The sequence below is a fragment of the Pinus tabuliformis genome, chromosome 1_2 (genome assembly GCF_031772625.1).
Source record: "Pinus tabuliformis cultivar Carrire ecotype Pingquan chromosome 1_2, CPIR1, whole genome shotgun sequence".
In the NCBI taxonomy this organism is placed as follows: domain Eukaryota; kingdom Viridiplantae; phylum Streptophyta; class Pinopsida; order Pinales; family Pinaceae; genus Pinus; species Pinus tabuliformis.
The window spans coordinates 1,148,308,095-1,148,323,773 of NC_142298.1; the positions used below are offsets into that span (position 1 = coordinate 1,148,308,095).

At 38.0% G+C, this 15,679-nt stretch overlaps 1 protein-coding gene across 2 annotated transcripts in view; it reads left to right on the plus strand.

Moving 5' to 3' along the window:
- Positions 1-15,679, plus strand: part of LOC149210280 (SAND family protein) — a 213,747-nt gene that overhangs the window by 178,377 nt on the left and 19,691 nt on the right. For both annotated transcript variants that reach the window (XM_089396668.1, XM_089396669.1), the window contains exons 9-13: positions 10,952-11,033; positions 11,230-11,294; positions 11,697-11,999; positions 12,133-12,224; positions 12,368-12,432. In XM_089396668.1, coding sequence (XP_089252794.1) covers positions 10,952-11,033; positions 11,230-11,294; positions 11,697-11,999; positions 12,133-12,224; positions 12,368-12,432 — 607 coding nt within the window. The remainder of the gene's footprint in view (positions 1-10,951; positions 11,034-11,229; positions 11,295-11,696; positions 12,000-12,132; positions 12,225-12,367; positions 12,433-15,679) is intronic.

Consider the following 15,679-nt stretch of genomic DNA (forward strand, 5'->3'; position numbering starts at 1 on the left):
GGTTGTGTGACAACTTTCACAGATAAAGCTTGGAAGGTCATCAAAGGAGCCCTGGTAATAGCAAAAGGCGAAAAGGTTGGTACATTGTATTTATGCAATGGTATTTCTAACTCTGTTAATGCTTTAACTTCCAAAGGAGCACATGCAACATTATGGCATCATAGGCTCGGACACATGAGTGAAAAGGGGATGAAGATTCTTCACTCAAAGAATTTGTTGCTGGGTTTGAAGAATGTTGATTTGGACTTCTGTGAGAATTGCATTTATGGAAAACAAAAGAGAGTCAGATTTCTCAGAGTTGGGAAAGAAAAGAAAAGCGAAAAATTAGAGCTTGTGCATACAAATGTATGGGGACTTTCTCAGGTATCATCTCTCGGTGACTCTCGTAATTATGTTATTTTTATTGATGATGCAACTAAAAAAACTTGGATTTATTGCATTAAGAATAAATCTGATGCATTTGATACTTTCAAGAAATGGAAAGCTTTGGTTGAGATTGAGACAGGAAGGAAATTGAAGTGTCTCAGATCAGACAATGGAGGTGAATATTGCAGCAAAGAGTTTGATAAATACTGTTCAGAGCATGGAATTCACAGAGAGAAGATAGTTCTGAGAACACCACAAGAAAATGGCGTGTCAGAAAGGATGAACAGAACAATCATGGAGCGTGCAAGGTGCATGAGATTGCATGCAGGATTGCCTTTACAGTTTTAGGCAGATGCTGTAGATACTGTTGTTTATCTAATAAACAGAGGGCCTTCAGATTCCTTGGATGGTGGTGTTCCAGAGGAAGCATGGACAGGTAAAAAGGTAAACTACTCTTTTTTAAAGCCTTTTGGTTGTGAGGCCTTTGTCCATATTAATAAAGAAAATAGAACAAAGCTTGAGGCAAAGTCAAAGAAATGTACTTTTATTGGATATGGTGTTAATGATTTTGGTTATCGCTTATATGATTAGGAAAATCACAAAATCATTAGAGCAGAGATGTAATATTCAATGAAAAGGTCTTGTATAAGAATCAGTTGCAGGAAAAGAAACAAGAAAAAGAAAACAGGGAATACGTAGTCCTTGATGAGATCACTGAAAAAGTAAAGGTGCCTAAAAATAATAATAATCAGCAACCACCACAACAACAACAGGCACCCAAAACACCTGAAAGTGGTGTTAGAAGATCTACCAGGATAAGTATACCCCCTGAACGATACTCTCCTTCATTATATTATTTATTGTTGACTGATTCTGGTGAACCGGAATGTTATGAAGAAGCAATGCATGTTGAAAGCAAGAAGAAGTGGGATGTAGCCATGGAAGAAGAGATGGACTCCTTAATGCATAACTAGACTTGGGACTTAGTCAGGTTGCCTACAGGAAAAACTGCATTGCAGAATAAATGGTTTTACAGGTTGAAGGAAGAAGATGGAGGAAAACAGAGGTACAAAGCTAGACTTGTGATGAAGGGGTTTGCACAAAAGAAAGGTATTGATTTTGATGAAATATTTTCTCGTTGTTAAAATGACTTCAATCAGAACTATTTTAAGTTTAGTAGCAGTTGAAGATTTGCATCTTGAGCAGTTAGATGTAAAGACAACCTTTCTCCATGGGGATTTGGAGGAAGAGATATATATGCAGCAGCCACAAGGATATGAGGTAAAAGGGAAGGAGAAACTAGTGTGCAGGTTGAAGAAGAGCTTGTATGGCTTAAGACAGGCTCCAAGGCAGTGGTATCTAAAATTTGACAAGTTTATGTTTGAATAAGGTTATACTAGATGTCACTCTGATCATTGTGTTTATTTGAAAAAGCAAAATGATGGCAACTATATTATATTGTTATTGTATGTAGATGACATGCTTGTTGCAGGGTCTAACATGCAGGAAATAAATATGCTCAAAAGAAAATTGGCAAATTCATTTGCAATGAAGGATTTGGGAGCTGCAAAACAAATCCTTGGTATGAGAATAACTAGAGACAGGAAAAATCGCAAATTAACATTGTCTCAGAATAAGTACATACAAAAGGTGTTGAAAAGATTTAATATGCACAATGCAAAACCAGTTAGTACATCTTTTGCTAGCCATGTCAAACTTAGTAAGGAAATGTGCCCAAAGACCCAAGAAGACATGGATTATATGTCTAAAGTTCCATATGCATCAGTAGTTGGAAACTTAATATATGCAATGGTCTGCACAAGACCTGATATTGCACATGCAGTGGGAGTTGTAACCAGGTACATGAACAATCTAGGAAAGGAACATTGGATGGCAGTGAAATGGATTCTCAGATATTTGAAAGGTACCACAAATCAAGCATTATGCTTTGGTGGTTCAAACACTTCTCTATAGGGATATGTTGATGCACATATGGTAGGTGACAAAGATAACAGGAGGAGCACTACAGGATATGTATTTACTGTAGGTGGAACAACTGTCAGTTGGGTTTAAAAAATCTAAAGTGTTGTTGCACTTTCAACAACAGAAGTAGAGTATGTTGCTGCTACAGAGGCTATTAAAGAAATGATTTGGTTACAAAGGTTTATGGGTGAATTAGGTAAGGAGCATGATATGGGCACGTTATACAGTGATAGCCAAAGTGCCATTCATCTTGCAAAGAATTCAGCATTTCATTCCAGGACTAAACACATACAACGCAAGTACCATTTCATACGATCAGTGTTGGAATATGGAGAGTTGAAGTTGGAAAAGATACACACTAGCCAGAATCCTGCAGATATGCTAACAAAAGTTGTAACCAGGGAGAAACTGAGAATATGCTCAGTTTCAATTAGCCTTCAAGTATGACGATGAAGATTAGAAACAGCCAGGTCCAAAGAGGAGTCATTGTCCAGCAAATGAAGCAGCGGTGGAGTTGCTACAATCATTCTCCAAGTGGAAGATTGTTGGGTGTGGAGCATGATTATTTAGTGGCCTTTGTTTCAGCCGGATGTATACCCCAGGAAGTTTGTACACCGCTCCATGCAGGGGGGTGCGAGGGGGACTTGTCCTGCCCGCGGGGGTTCGGGGGGGCCGATCCCCCCTGGTTGGGGGGTCCGGGGGCCAGCGGTCCCCCGGCGGGGGTTTCGGGGGCAATGCCCCCGAAGCTAAAAATAGATGTATAATTGCCTTGTAAAAGTATAGTAATTTCTAGTCAATCTGGGCCGTTGATTAGGCGAATGATTTGACGGTAGAACTTATGTTTAGTTTAGGGTTTTTTGCCCTGGAAGGCAACCCCTCTCTTGGTATGAGGGCATTGTATTGAAGCTGTGATATAGATGTGTATTCTCCGAGCGAGAAACAGAGAGGTGAGACTGTGAGAGAAAACAGACGATATTACAACAGATATGCTGTAGGTTGTGTCTCTTCATTTTGCTGGATAATAGAAAGGAAGGATTGGCTGTTCGGGGTGGACGTAGCCCAAATTGGGTGAACCACATATATCTGTGTCTCTCTGGTTTTATGCGTTTTCTATGTTTATATTTATGTAATATTCTATGTGTTCCATTGCTTTGTAATATATAATTTTCTAACACTTATGTCGTCATCCTAGCCCTTACAGATGGTTTACAGGCGTTATCGATCCACTTGGAGACCCATGAGGATGTCATTGTGCCCCCACACCCACTTGGGAGCACTGTTGATTTGGGGTAGCATCGAATGTGCTCTAGCCACGAAATTTGGTGGAGAGGCTAGGGCACATGAGATTTCCAATACCCAGAAAGGGTTTGGGCAGATTCTAAACAGTTCAGGAGATATTAAAATAATTAATATTTTTAATGGAGTCAATAAGTCTAAACTTAGTGAAAATAAAACATCAATGTGTATCAATATAAAACTGTGTTAGAATGGTCCAAAAGGCATGGATCAAGCCAGATCTAATCGTAGCCTTTGATTAGGGACTTAATCTCGGCTGTTGATATGTCAATAGGAAAAGTATAAGAGGAGGTTTGAGGGTCATTTGGAGAACATACCAGAGTGATCAGTCTTTCTATTCTCTAGAGCGGGGTTTGCTAAGAGAGATAGAATTAGTGATTGTGAGATGCATCTGAGGGCCATTTGAGTACAGAGAGACAGAGAGGCAGAGATAGTGCCGGGAGAGCAGTGCAGTAGCCAAGGAGAGTGACGCAGAGCTAGTCAGTGCTCACACAGGGCCACACAGAGGCAACCGGGAGCTGTGCAGAGCCTCAGAGAGGCTAGCGTTGCTGATGCAGAGGGCCAGAGGGTTGATGCAAGGCATCCCAAGGTTGACGCAGAACCATCCGGGGTGACGCAGGGCCAACGTGGGAAAAAGAGAGGCTGATGCTGGGGTTTCTGGGGAAGATTTGTGTTGAGTAGCTACCGAAAGGATTATCTGGGGTTTCAGCAGTAGATTTGTCAGAAACTGAGAGGTATTACTGCCAAGGAAATTCTCTGTTGGGTAGGCCAGTTTCGGCACCTAGACTGTACTCTGATATTGCTTAATAAGAAAACCCTCAGATAGCTGCACCGATTTTCCCACATTGGGTTTTTTCAGGGACATCAGTCCAAAAATAATGCTGTCATATGGCGTGTTTATTTCTGTTTCTTTTAGTTGCTGATCTGTAATATGTTGAGCATGCACTAGTGTTTATTTTCAGTATTTACATTGTAAATAACTTGTTAAGTAAAATAACAAGTAGGTAGGTATTAATCAGATAAAGTGAATGGAGGGTTTCTAACTAAGTAAACTTAGAAACTTCAACAAGCACCACATGTGGCTTGCTTGGAAAACAAGGGGCCAACCCCTTGGCCACTATGTTTGGAGCCTTTTCACTCAACTTGCCACATTTGGACTCCATTAGGCCTCTTCAATGGCCCAACGACTCATCATATTCATTATTTTTCCCTCTTGAGAGGCTATTCCTTGTGATATTGAGCTATCTTGGTGTGCTTGTCACCAAGTCATGTCATTATTAAACATTATTTTATTATTTGGGGCTAAATAAGACAAATTAGGCTATTTGAATCCCCTATTGAATTGTATAAATAGATGAGAGGATGATTCATTTCTCTCATCACTACTTGGATTTGATTAGTATCTCTTGAGAGATTTTCACACTTTTTGCTGGGATAAAATTTTTGGAGTTTCTTGATGCACTATGATGTTTGGATTTTCGCTATTGCCTTGGAGCTTCTTTCTAATGCAAAGTGGATGAATGGATATACTCTCTCTCTCTAGAGTGAACTTTTAGTGCTATTCTTGCCATCTTACTTGTCAAATGCATGTATATTGTTATCATTATTCTTGTATGGGTCAATGTAATGCAAAATTTTTTCGAGACCTTGAATAAGTGATACAATGCATGCGTTTCTCTTTGAGGGATTGGGTGAATGTTCCTAGAGGCACCTCTTAGGTTGAAAGACCTTGAAACTTCATCTCTTTGGAAAATTTGAAGTATAAATCCCTATTGGCCTAGTTGCCGCCCTTGGAGAGGCTAGCAAAGATCAATTATGGCTCCTTAGCTCACGAAAATTCTCGATCTGTGTATCTTGACTCCATTAACACCAAGCAATAAGGCACTGATCCTCATATCCCGTTGGTGGTCAAATTTGCCTCTCTTTTCTTTACTTTTCTAAATTCTACGCCTAACCCTAGAGGGTCACCTAGGGTATCAAACGAAATCTTTTGCAGCCATCCAAACACCTTGAAAATTGGTTCACAACTGCACTGGGATCTTCTCAAGGGATCTTCCAAATTTGAGCGCAATCCGATGGTGGAATCCCGAGATATCGCAATCCCTAGCTCAAGGATCATTTCTCTCCCTAGGCTGATTTGGGTAGTGTCCTGATTTGGATCATTACATTCAAATTTCAAAAGAAAAATAGTCCTTTGATCCAATTCCTCTTCCCTAATTATGTCAAGCCCCTCTTTGGTCGATCAACTACATACCCTTGACCTAGTTTGGGTCTACTTGGGTTCTCTGTGGTCCCACAACTTTATAATTCAAATTCCACAAGGATTACATAGAATCCATTTCTCCATAAGGATCCTTAAGTCTAGGAAGCCCCTTGTCAAAGTATATCCTCTAAACCTAGGCTCAAGTGTGCTCTTAGCCCTTCCTAGAGAGCCTATCAACTTGCTTTACAAACAAGTAAACTATTCAATTGAGTCTCTCTTCTGAATAGGCTTTAGGAATCACCCCATATCTTACCATTGATCCATCTATTCTTGTGGTTCCTCTCATATCGAGACTCCTCCTATTGGTGAAAGTCCATAAAGAGTAGGGAGCTTTAGTTGAGGTGATAGTGGGCTATCGCTCTGTTGTTGCCCCTTGAACTAGTAATTGTTCGATAGGATCCCCTCTTAGTTTGAGCAGTAACAAAACTGTTATAGTGGGAGCCCAAGCAAGTTCATAATTTCAATGAAGCACTGTTGATTGGGCATAATCTATTTGTGTCATTCTAAGAAACTGGGTTCGTTGCCCAGGCCTCACGTGTCTCGAATCGGGCGAATCAGACATGATTCGGTGGGACACGTGTCCTCTAGATCGTTTCTGAGCATGTCCCATTAGGACACCTCGTGTCCTGATTCTAGGACACTTGTCACACTTTCTTGACATTTGCGCGGCCATAAAAGGCCAATTTGGGCCATTCTAACTTGACAATACTCATTCTCTCTTGTTGTGGGTGTGTGAGAGCGAAGATCAAAGGGTGTGGGAGCATTTTTGAGGTGATTCAAGCAACAAGTAAGTACATTTTCTTTCTATTTTTTTGCATTTTTATTACAACAATTTTCATGTGCATTTGTTTTACAAATTGTGCATTTTTTCTTTTTTTTTACAACATTTATGGTTCAATTAAGGGCAGTAGGGAAGGGGAAAAGGAAGGGGATATAGAGGAGGAGGACACAACAAATGCAAAGATGACATTGGATACAGAGGAGGAGGATGCAACAGAGGAGAGCAATGGTGACCATGATGATGAGTACAATGATGCTGATTTTCATGATGAGGATTGATGACTCATGAACTACCTATTGCCTTGAGGCTTGTAGTTGTTTTGTATTTGCTATTTCTATATGCCATTGGCATTGCTACTACCTATGTAAGACATTTTGATGACTTAATGAGAAAACTACAGTATCTTGTCTTTCTCCTATTGGATCATTGATGAATATTGAACATGTATTGTCACAATTGTATTTGTATCAATGTTGCGAACATCACGATCGGGATTAAATCAACGAGGGGAAAAAATCGAAAAACTCTGGAAAAAATCGATAAAAATCGGGAAAAATCGTCAAATACAAAAATATTCATATTTTTTCAATTTTTTTAATATCTAAAGCATCTACAACATAAAATAAATGCATTGACACATAAATATGATAAAAGAACTAATATATAAGATGTGTAATATCATTTACAGTGCTACATCACACATAACAGTGAATCATGTCTTGAATATTAAGTCTTGAGTCCCAACACAACCTCAAAATATCAACAAAAAATATAATAATGTATCTCATATCATGAGTCATAATGTCATATACAATGAAATGAACCGAATAACTAATACTACTGATTTCCTCTACCCCTCTTGCGAGAAAATGCAATAGCTTTCCCTTTAGATGTAGATGGCGGTGGAGTTGGCAGTGGACTCTGCTGTACTCTAGAAGCTGAAGAACTAGAAGCTACAGGAAATAGACCACGACATCTACTAGTGACAGGGGTAGCCTAGGTAGGTGGTGTCACTTCCTCCTCCTGTTGCTCTTGCTCCTCCTCCTCTACCCCCTCCACTACCTCCTGTTCTAACCAATCAACGATTGACTCCATGAGAGGCCTCTCGTCCTCAACCCTCCATGCAACAGTGGTGTCAGTCCCATCCAATGAGATGGCCTCCACATTAGGTGTCCTCTCAAGTTGCCTCACCCACAATCGAAGATTGTAGTAGACGTAGACAATTTCATTAAGTCGCTGGTACTCCAACTTGTACAAGGATCATAAATTAATAAATTATAAATATTAAAATAATAATTATAAAAAATAATTATTTAATGAATTCTAAAATTTAATTGGAAATTTGGAATATTTTAAGTTTCAACCTGTTGCGCTTCTTGGTGTGTATTTTTTCACATACACTGTAGTTGCGCTCACATCCTGGGGAGCTACATGTTTGGCTGAGCACTCGAACGACGAACCTTCGCAGATTGGGTACTCTGCCACCGTGCATCTACAACAAAATTACAAATAAGATAAACATAAGAAAAAAATGAAATTTGAAAGTTGAAGCAAAGTATGAAGTTATGAACTGGAAGAGACAATGAAATTTGAAGCAAACTAAAACGTACTTGGCATTTTAGTCTTCCTATCAACCATAGCCATGTCAATGCTAAATGTGCCGCCTGCCATCCTGTATATTTCCATTTCTTTGGATATTTTTGCACGTTCTATTGGAGATGACACCATCCTTTGAACACAAGTGAAGAATCCATCCATGACCTCATCATCAAATAAGAACCCACCGAAGTAAGCAAATGCGGGGTTCAGGTAGATTTCTGCAGCATGAATGGGACGATGAAGTGTATTGTTTCATCGTTCATCAATCAATTCCCATAGGAGGAGTTGTTTTCGAAACCCCTTATGCCCCTTATAATCATAGTAGGTCTGAATGGATTCTTTGGCCCTATCCATGGCCTTATACAAGTAGCCCATTGCGGGCTTGTCTCCATCAACTAATCGAAAAACCTTTACCAAAGGTTCGGTAATGTTGCACACCTGTTGATTTGGGGTAGCATTGGATGTGCTCTAGCCACGAAATTTGGTGGAGAGGTTGGGGCACATGAGATCTCCAATACCCAGAAAGTGTTTGGGCAAATTCTAAACAGATTAGGAGATATTAAAATAATCAATATTTTTAATGGAGTCCCTAAGTCTAAACTTAGGGAAAATATATTAATGTGTATTAATATGAATCTGTGTTAGAATGGTCCAAAAGACATGGATCAAGCCAGATCTAGTCTTAGCCGTTGATTAGGGACTTAATCTTGGCCGTTGAGATGTCAACATGAAAAGTATAAGAGGAGGCTTGAGTGTCACTTGGAGAAGACACCAGAGTGATCAGTCATTCTATTCTCAAGAACGAGGTTTGCTAACAGAGATAGAATCAGTGATCAGAAAGTAGTTGAGGGGCATTGAGTACAGAGAAACAGAGAAACCCAAGGAAAAACAAGAAAAAAACAAAAAAAAGGGCCAAATTTGATGCCCATACCTGGAAACCACGCTTCGCTGAAGAAACTTGGTCCAAACTTGAATTTTTCTTGTTTGGGATGCTAAATTCCTTCACTTTTCTCTTATCTTGCCCTTGTAGATGACTTCTCCTCCTTAGCTCTCACTCTTACCCTTTGTCTGAAAAAAATGACAAAAAAAACTCAAAATCACACTTTAAAACTCGCTGTTTCCGCTCGTCACGATTATTACCGATTGGATCGCAATTATTTCGAAAAAATCGCGATTTTTTTGCGATTTTTTGAAAATAAAAAAATCCAAAAAATTGGCGATTATGTCGGCTCAGCAAAAAAATCGCAATGTTCGCAACACTGATTTGTATGCGTAATGTTTGTAAAATTTACATCTTATGAAGATCTATGTTTGAACCAATGAATTTGTATCATGAATGAGAATTTGTGTAAGAAATATCTATTTTTTTAATATATATATATATATATATATATATAATAAAATATTATATAACGTATCTGAACGTGTTTCCAGGGGGTCAACGTGTCTGTGTCCGACACTCGAATCCTGTGTCCATCATGTCCCCGTGTCAGGGGACTTAGGTGTTTGTGATTCAGATTGGTTATTTGTAATTTTGCTTCTGCTAATTAAGTTAAGAATCTACCTATGCATTTATTTGGTGGATCTGCAATCTGCTACGTTAATAAGTTTTCGGGTTCTAGGTTCAAGGAAAAATTTACAGCAATTAGGGTTCCTAAAGCAAGATAGAGTATGTCTAAGGTTACCTATGTTACTAAATTAAAACCAACTTTGAATGACAAGGGGCCTAATGGTCAAGTTGATTAATTAAGATAATTTCCAAATTTGAATTAATGGTCCAATGAAGCAAGTTTGGGTTTTTTATGATGTAAATCTTGTGTTTATCAAACTCCACAAATTCAAGATCTGGAAATTAGTCAAGGCTGCCATAAAACCTGTCTAAAAAGTGAATTGAATTGAATGATAAACAAGTAAATTGCAGTCAGCCTTTACAATGATATGAAATTAATAAATTATAATTTTTGTTCGGTTAAAAGCAGAAAGAAATCTGAAAATTAAGGTAACTTACTGATCTGAAAATTAATTGCATAGAAAGCCACCAGATATAACTCTATCTACCCTATTTAATGCAGAAATCTGGGGCAGCAAGGTAGATTTTCCAAAAAAATGATTTCCATCATAAAATCATGAAAAATACAACAAGACATCCCAGAGTTCTGGGGCGGAAAGCTAAAGTGTATGCTACAGAAATTTCAGATTTACTCTTAACCAAAAAAGAAGAAAAGGATCTCAGCTTTCTATACCCTTTGGAAGATCTGATTTAGGTCTTTTTTTGACCATGTGGTCAGTTCCTTTTTCCCGCTTTCTGTTCCATATGGAGGGATGTGGTATGCATGTAGTTGTCAGCAAAAGTTGTCTTGCTGATAAGGGTTGTAAAATCCCTAGATGTAGTAGCATATTCTGATTTGATTTTTGATCTAGTAGTTTTGAAGAAGAGGATGTAAATTCCATTGTATACACCCTTACTGCTTTTAGCTTTGCTGATGTCAATATTCTTTTTTTGTATATATAAGACATTTTTCAAAAAAGATGTTTAGCATGTTGTGGATGTCCTTTTTCATAAGATTACTTGATTGTGCAAAATGATATGTAGTATCTCTTTCAAGCTTTATAATTTGTTTATGTAAGATTCTTAGAATGCCACATTTATTTCATTGGTGCAGGACTTCTGAGGCATTCTCTCCAATATGTATTCCGAGATACAATTCGATGGCGTTCCTTTATGCCTATGTACACTATCTTAAAGTAAGCTGTCGTTTTCTGGACTATGTTTTTTTTAGTTGTTTTTAAATTACAGTTGCCTCGAGGCATTCCTATAAGACCATTCATATTCTTTTGTGGTTTACATGTCTAACAGATGCACGCAATCTCCTATTTTGTATGGAGTGAATTTATTAAATATTCATATTGCTCAAATTTTGTTGAACACTTTTGGTGACAGGACAACAGTGTCTTAGTGCTCCTTACCACGGATCACAATGGTTTCTACCATCTAAAGGATTGCAGGTACTGTATTGCTTGTAGGAAATATAGAATGTTCCCTTTCAAACAAGTATCAAGGATAACTAAACATAGGTACGTGCAGATGGATTGACATTTTGATCAGACTAACAAACTGGAAGTTGTCTAAAGTTTCTACTATTTGGACCTATATGTGACCAAAAATGGTCAAATTATGACGAAAAAAAGGCTGATGTATGACCAAAATTGGGCCAAATTGTAAAACGTTTAGATAATTCCAATAACTTGTGTCTGAAAGTTTAGCTATTAACTATTGTATAGTGCCTTCTATTGGTGAATCCAGTTTAGACATTGTAACTTTATGAATTTTATGAGGATTGAACACTGTACAAGGTACATATTTTTAAAAATGAACTAATAACAAAATCTTTATTTCATTCATTTTAGGATTCGAATTGAAACAGTGCTGAATAAGTCAAATGTACTGAATGAGGTGAAAACATCAATGTTAAATGGTGGTTTGCATGTGGAGGACTTGCCCAGTGACCCTATAGTGCAATCTTCTTATGGGCATCAACAGCATGACAAAGATCACAAGCTGGCTGTGGCTGCAAGAGAAACCAAAAAAGACATTGCAGGAGTTGGAGGTCCAGGTGGTCTCTGGCACTTTATGTACAAAAGCATTTACCTCGATCAATTTGTAGCTTCAGAATTCTCTCCACCTTTGACCAGTCACCGCGCTCAGAAAAGGTTAGTTGTTATCAAAGTTCACTCAGCCAATTTAATTTGAAAAATAAGTTGGTTGATATTGACTTAGGTTTCCACCTGATAAATGTGATAGTCAGTGTTTAGCAAACTAAATTACTATTTTTATTGTCACCAGTTTGCTCAGAGCCTATCAGAACTTGTACTCTTCAATGCACATTGAGGCTCTAGGTCCTCATAAGATGCAGTACAGGAGAGACAGAAACTACAGTAAGTTCTTTAAAACTCTCTTTCATGATCATTTTCCTAAATCAGATATATGTCTTTTTTCAGATCGTTTCAAAAGTACGAGCATAGGCAATAAAGTTAAGTTGTATAACATTTAAACATGATATGTGTTTATTGTTATGCAGTTTTATTGTGCTGGATAACCCAAGATTTTGAGCTATATGCAGCTTTTGATCCACTGGCTGAAAAGGTATGTATTTAACATCAGAGTTGTCTTGGGTAACTATTCAACAATCCTCATTATTGGCTGATGGCATGCTAACTTGATCAAGAGATTCATCTACCTGGAAACTAGAAGTATTTAAAACACTTCTATAAGATATGCTCTGTATTGTATTTTTTGCATGATTGGTCCTATTTTAACAATGAAAGCGGCATGGAAAAGTTAAAACCATTGGGGTGGCATTTCGAACATTGACATTAATTGGGTATGTATCTAATGACAATTATTTTGTGTAACAATGTGACAATGATGGCATGCTAACAGACTTGATCAAGAGATCCATATACCTGGGAATTATGAGTATTTAGAAGTCTTAATCTCTATAAGATATTCTCTGTATTGTAGTTTTTGCATGATTGTTCTTTGTTGATGTTTGTAGCTTGGACATGTACTTCTGCACAGGGTTAGGTGTCTAGGCATGTAGAAGTCACTCAAAGATCTCCTTAGACACTTGCTCTAGTGTGAACAAGTTGCATTTGTAACTTAGCCTAACTCTAACTTAGGGAAAAAAAACATAATTATTATGTTGAATTGAGCTAAAGAAACATCAGGAAAAGTAAAGTACTTACTTTAGTAATTATGTTTTAATCTCATCCCTTGATCTCAAGTGAGGCAAAATCTAATCTTGCCTCTCAATCACTTTGGAGATTAGGATTAGAGATTTAGTCAACGAAAAGTTATAAGAGCAAGGCTAAGGAGAGGGTGAAGACACCCTGCAAGAAAACAAGATCGAGAGAGGCATCTTAGTGAGGTGTGTGATACTCTAGTGTGTTGGGTCCTGTTGCCGGCTGACTTACATAAGTTAATGTAGGAAAAATCCTCAACCTCACTAGGTGTGGCCTTGGTGGCAAAGCTTAGATAAGGGGCTGTCACCTAATCCCAACTCTTTCCCTCTAGGCTCTCTCTTGTTGAAAAGTGTAACTAGGTTCAGTCTTCATAATGACATATAATTGTTATTTTATGTAATTGATGAAAAGAAGAAAAATAAAATTATTATTGTAATGCTTGTCTCATGGGTTTCATGAGCAAGGAATTTTATTTTTAGTAATGGCTCCCATTGTGAGCCTTTAGGTTTTGTCATCTAGTCATAAAAGTCAAATTGATTCAATGTCATGTATGAAGGACCCTTCTTGGGCATGTTACATTTTGTATGAGTCATTAAATAAAGTATGAAAGCCCTCCAAGACAAGCACAAGACCTCTCCTTCAAGTCGGCTTCAAGAAGGATAATAATATCTTCACCAAATGACACGTCGACTCACCTACATGTCATGTTGACTAATTAGCATGGGCAACAACTATAAATAGGGCAACTTGGCGTTATTTCAGAGACACAATTGCAGTGATGAATTTCGGTCAAGGTCTGAAATAGGAGTGCAAAGCTCACAAGAAGACAACTTACTAACCAGTGAGTAAGGGAAGAGGAAGATCGAGCTTATTTGGGATTGTTTCTTGGGTAAACTTCTTCACACGTGTGGCAGAAACTAGGGTTTCTGCAGTGGGTACATCTGCTGTAGTAAAGGACAAGAAAAGGGTCTCCAAATCAGTCATCTTGCTAGCTAAGTTCATCTAGGAAAGCCTCCAAGTATAGCGAAGAAAGGAAACACCCCTATTCTTGTTCCTGCTCCTCCCACGTGTGGGATGACAACAATACGAATTGCACATCTATGGAAAAGAGGCCAAAGTTTCAAGGTAGCCAAGAAGTGCAGAAGAAAGAAGTTTGGATTGGTATTGACTTGGTCAAGAAGAAGGTAGAAAAATAAGGAAGGATCTTTTGTCTTGGTCTTGGAGTGGCAAATAGGTCTAGGGTCTTGGTCTCGGTATTCGCTAATTGGAGTCTCTATAAGAAGAATTTGTTCAGGTTTTCCTCTCAAGTGGGGGAGGTTTTGGCCTTGGCTGATAGCCTATATTTTGTGTCTCTTGTCCCTTTATGGTTTATGCATTGGTAGTTGCTTGATGAAGAATAACACTATAATAACATAATTAAAAGCAAATCCTAATCTAAGAAGTAAAAAGCATTCACAAGCAGTTATCCAACAAAGAGAAATCACCTAATCTCGATACCCTAGATTTCTCAACATGGTATCAGAGCTAAGGTGACTAAATCAAGGAAGGGCATCTTATCAAGGGACACTCAAGGATCAAATCTCGAGGAAGGCATCAAAAGTGAAGATTATCTTGAAGTCAAGATCTACAAAGGAAGCATCACAACCCTAGATCAAAGAAGTATACAAAGAAGTATTGTGATCATCATCAAGAAAATAAGGCCAAAACCCTACATCTACTCAAGTTGAAGAGATCTACGAATCAAGGTAAGCTTGAAGTTTATTCATCTAAGAAAAGCTCTTCAAGATCTAGATCATATTATCATCATCAAAGAAGCATTCTTGGGATCCGTTCTCAATCACCTTGAAGTTGAAGTGTTTTTAAAGACTATTCATCCAAAGGAAGCTAGATTGAAAGGTGTTGTCATCAAAACAAGACAATCTCTCTCTCAAATAAGATTCCTACCTTTGAATACATCATCAAGAAGTCATCATTAATCTTCAACAATAAGACTTCACCATCAAAGGATCCTAAGGGATCTCCCTTTCTTGAGATCAAGGATCATTATTGAAAAAAACTATCTTAATCAAGGAGAAGTTTTCTATTCTCTATATCATCATCAACATCAAGGAAGCAGCAAGGAGGAGCATCCTATCAAGTAAGTATATTTATGTCCACATCTGAATCTGTAAAAATGTATTTTTTCAAGGAAAACAACAAATTGGTTGGGGCTTCAAACTATCTTGCATGGATAGAAAAAGACAGATCTGAATCGCGTTGAAAATGAGGTTGTGGAACATGTCAAAGGATCAATATCCAAACTAGGAAAGGAAGATGGTCAAGCTCTTGCAAAGTATATGACAGGGTACGTTAGGGCTCAAAGGATTCTTATAGAATCCATCAAGGATCCCCTCATCCCATATGTATGAAAACTCGAAACTTCAAAAGAAATCTATGACAAACTGGTAGAGTTGTATTTTGTAAGTATTGTTGGAGAAGTCATCTCATTAAGGCAAGAACTCTACAAGCTGAAGATGTCAAGGGAAGATGGAATAGCCTCATACTTTATGAGGATATCTGAGATCCAGGATCAACTCCAAGATCTAGGAGAAGTCATGTCTGATAGAAAAAGACTACAGTTGTACTAAGTGCACTACCATAGGAGTGGG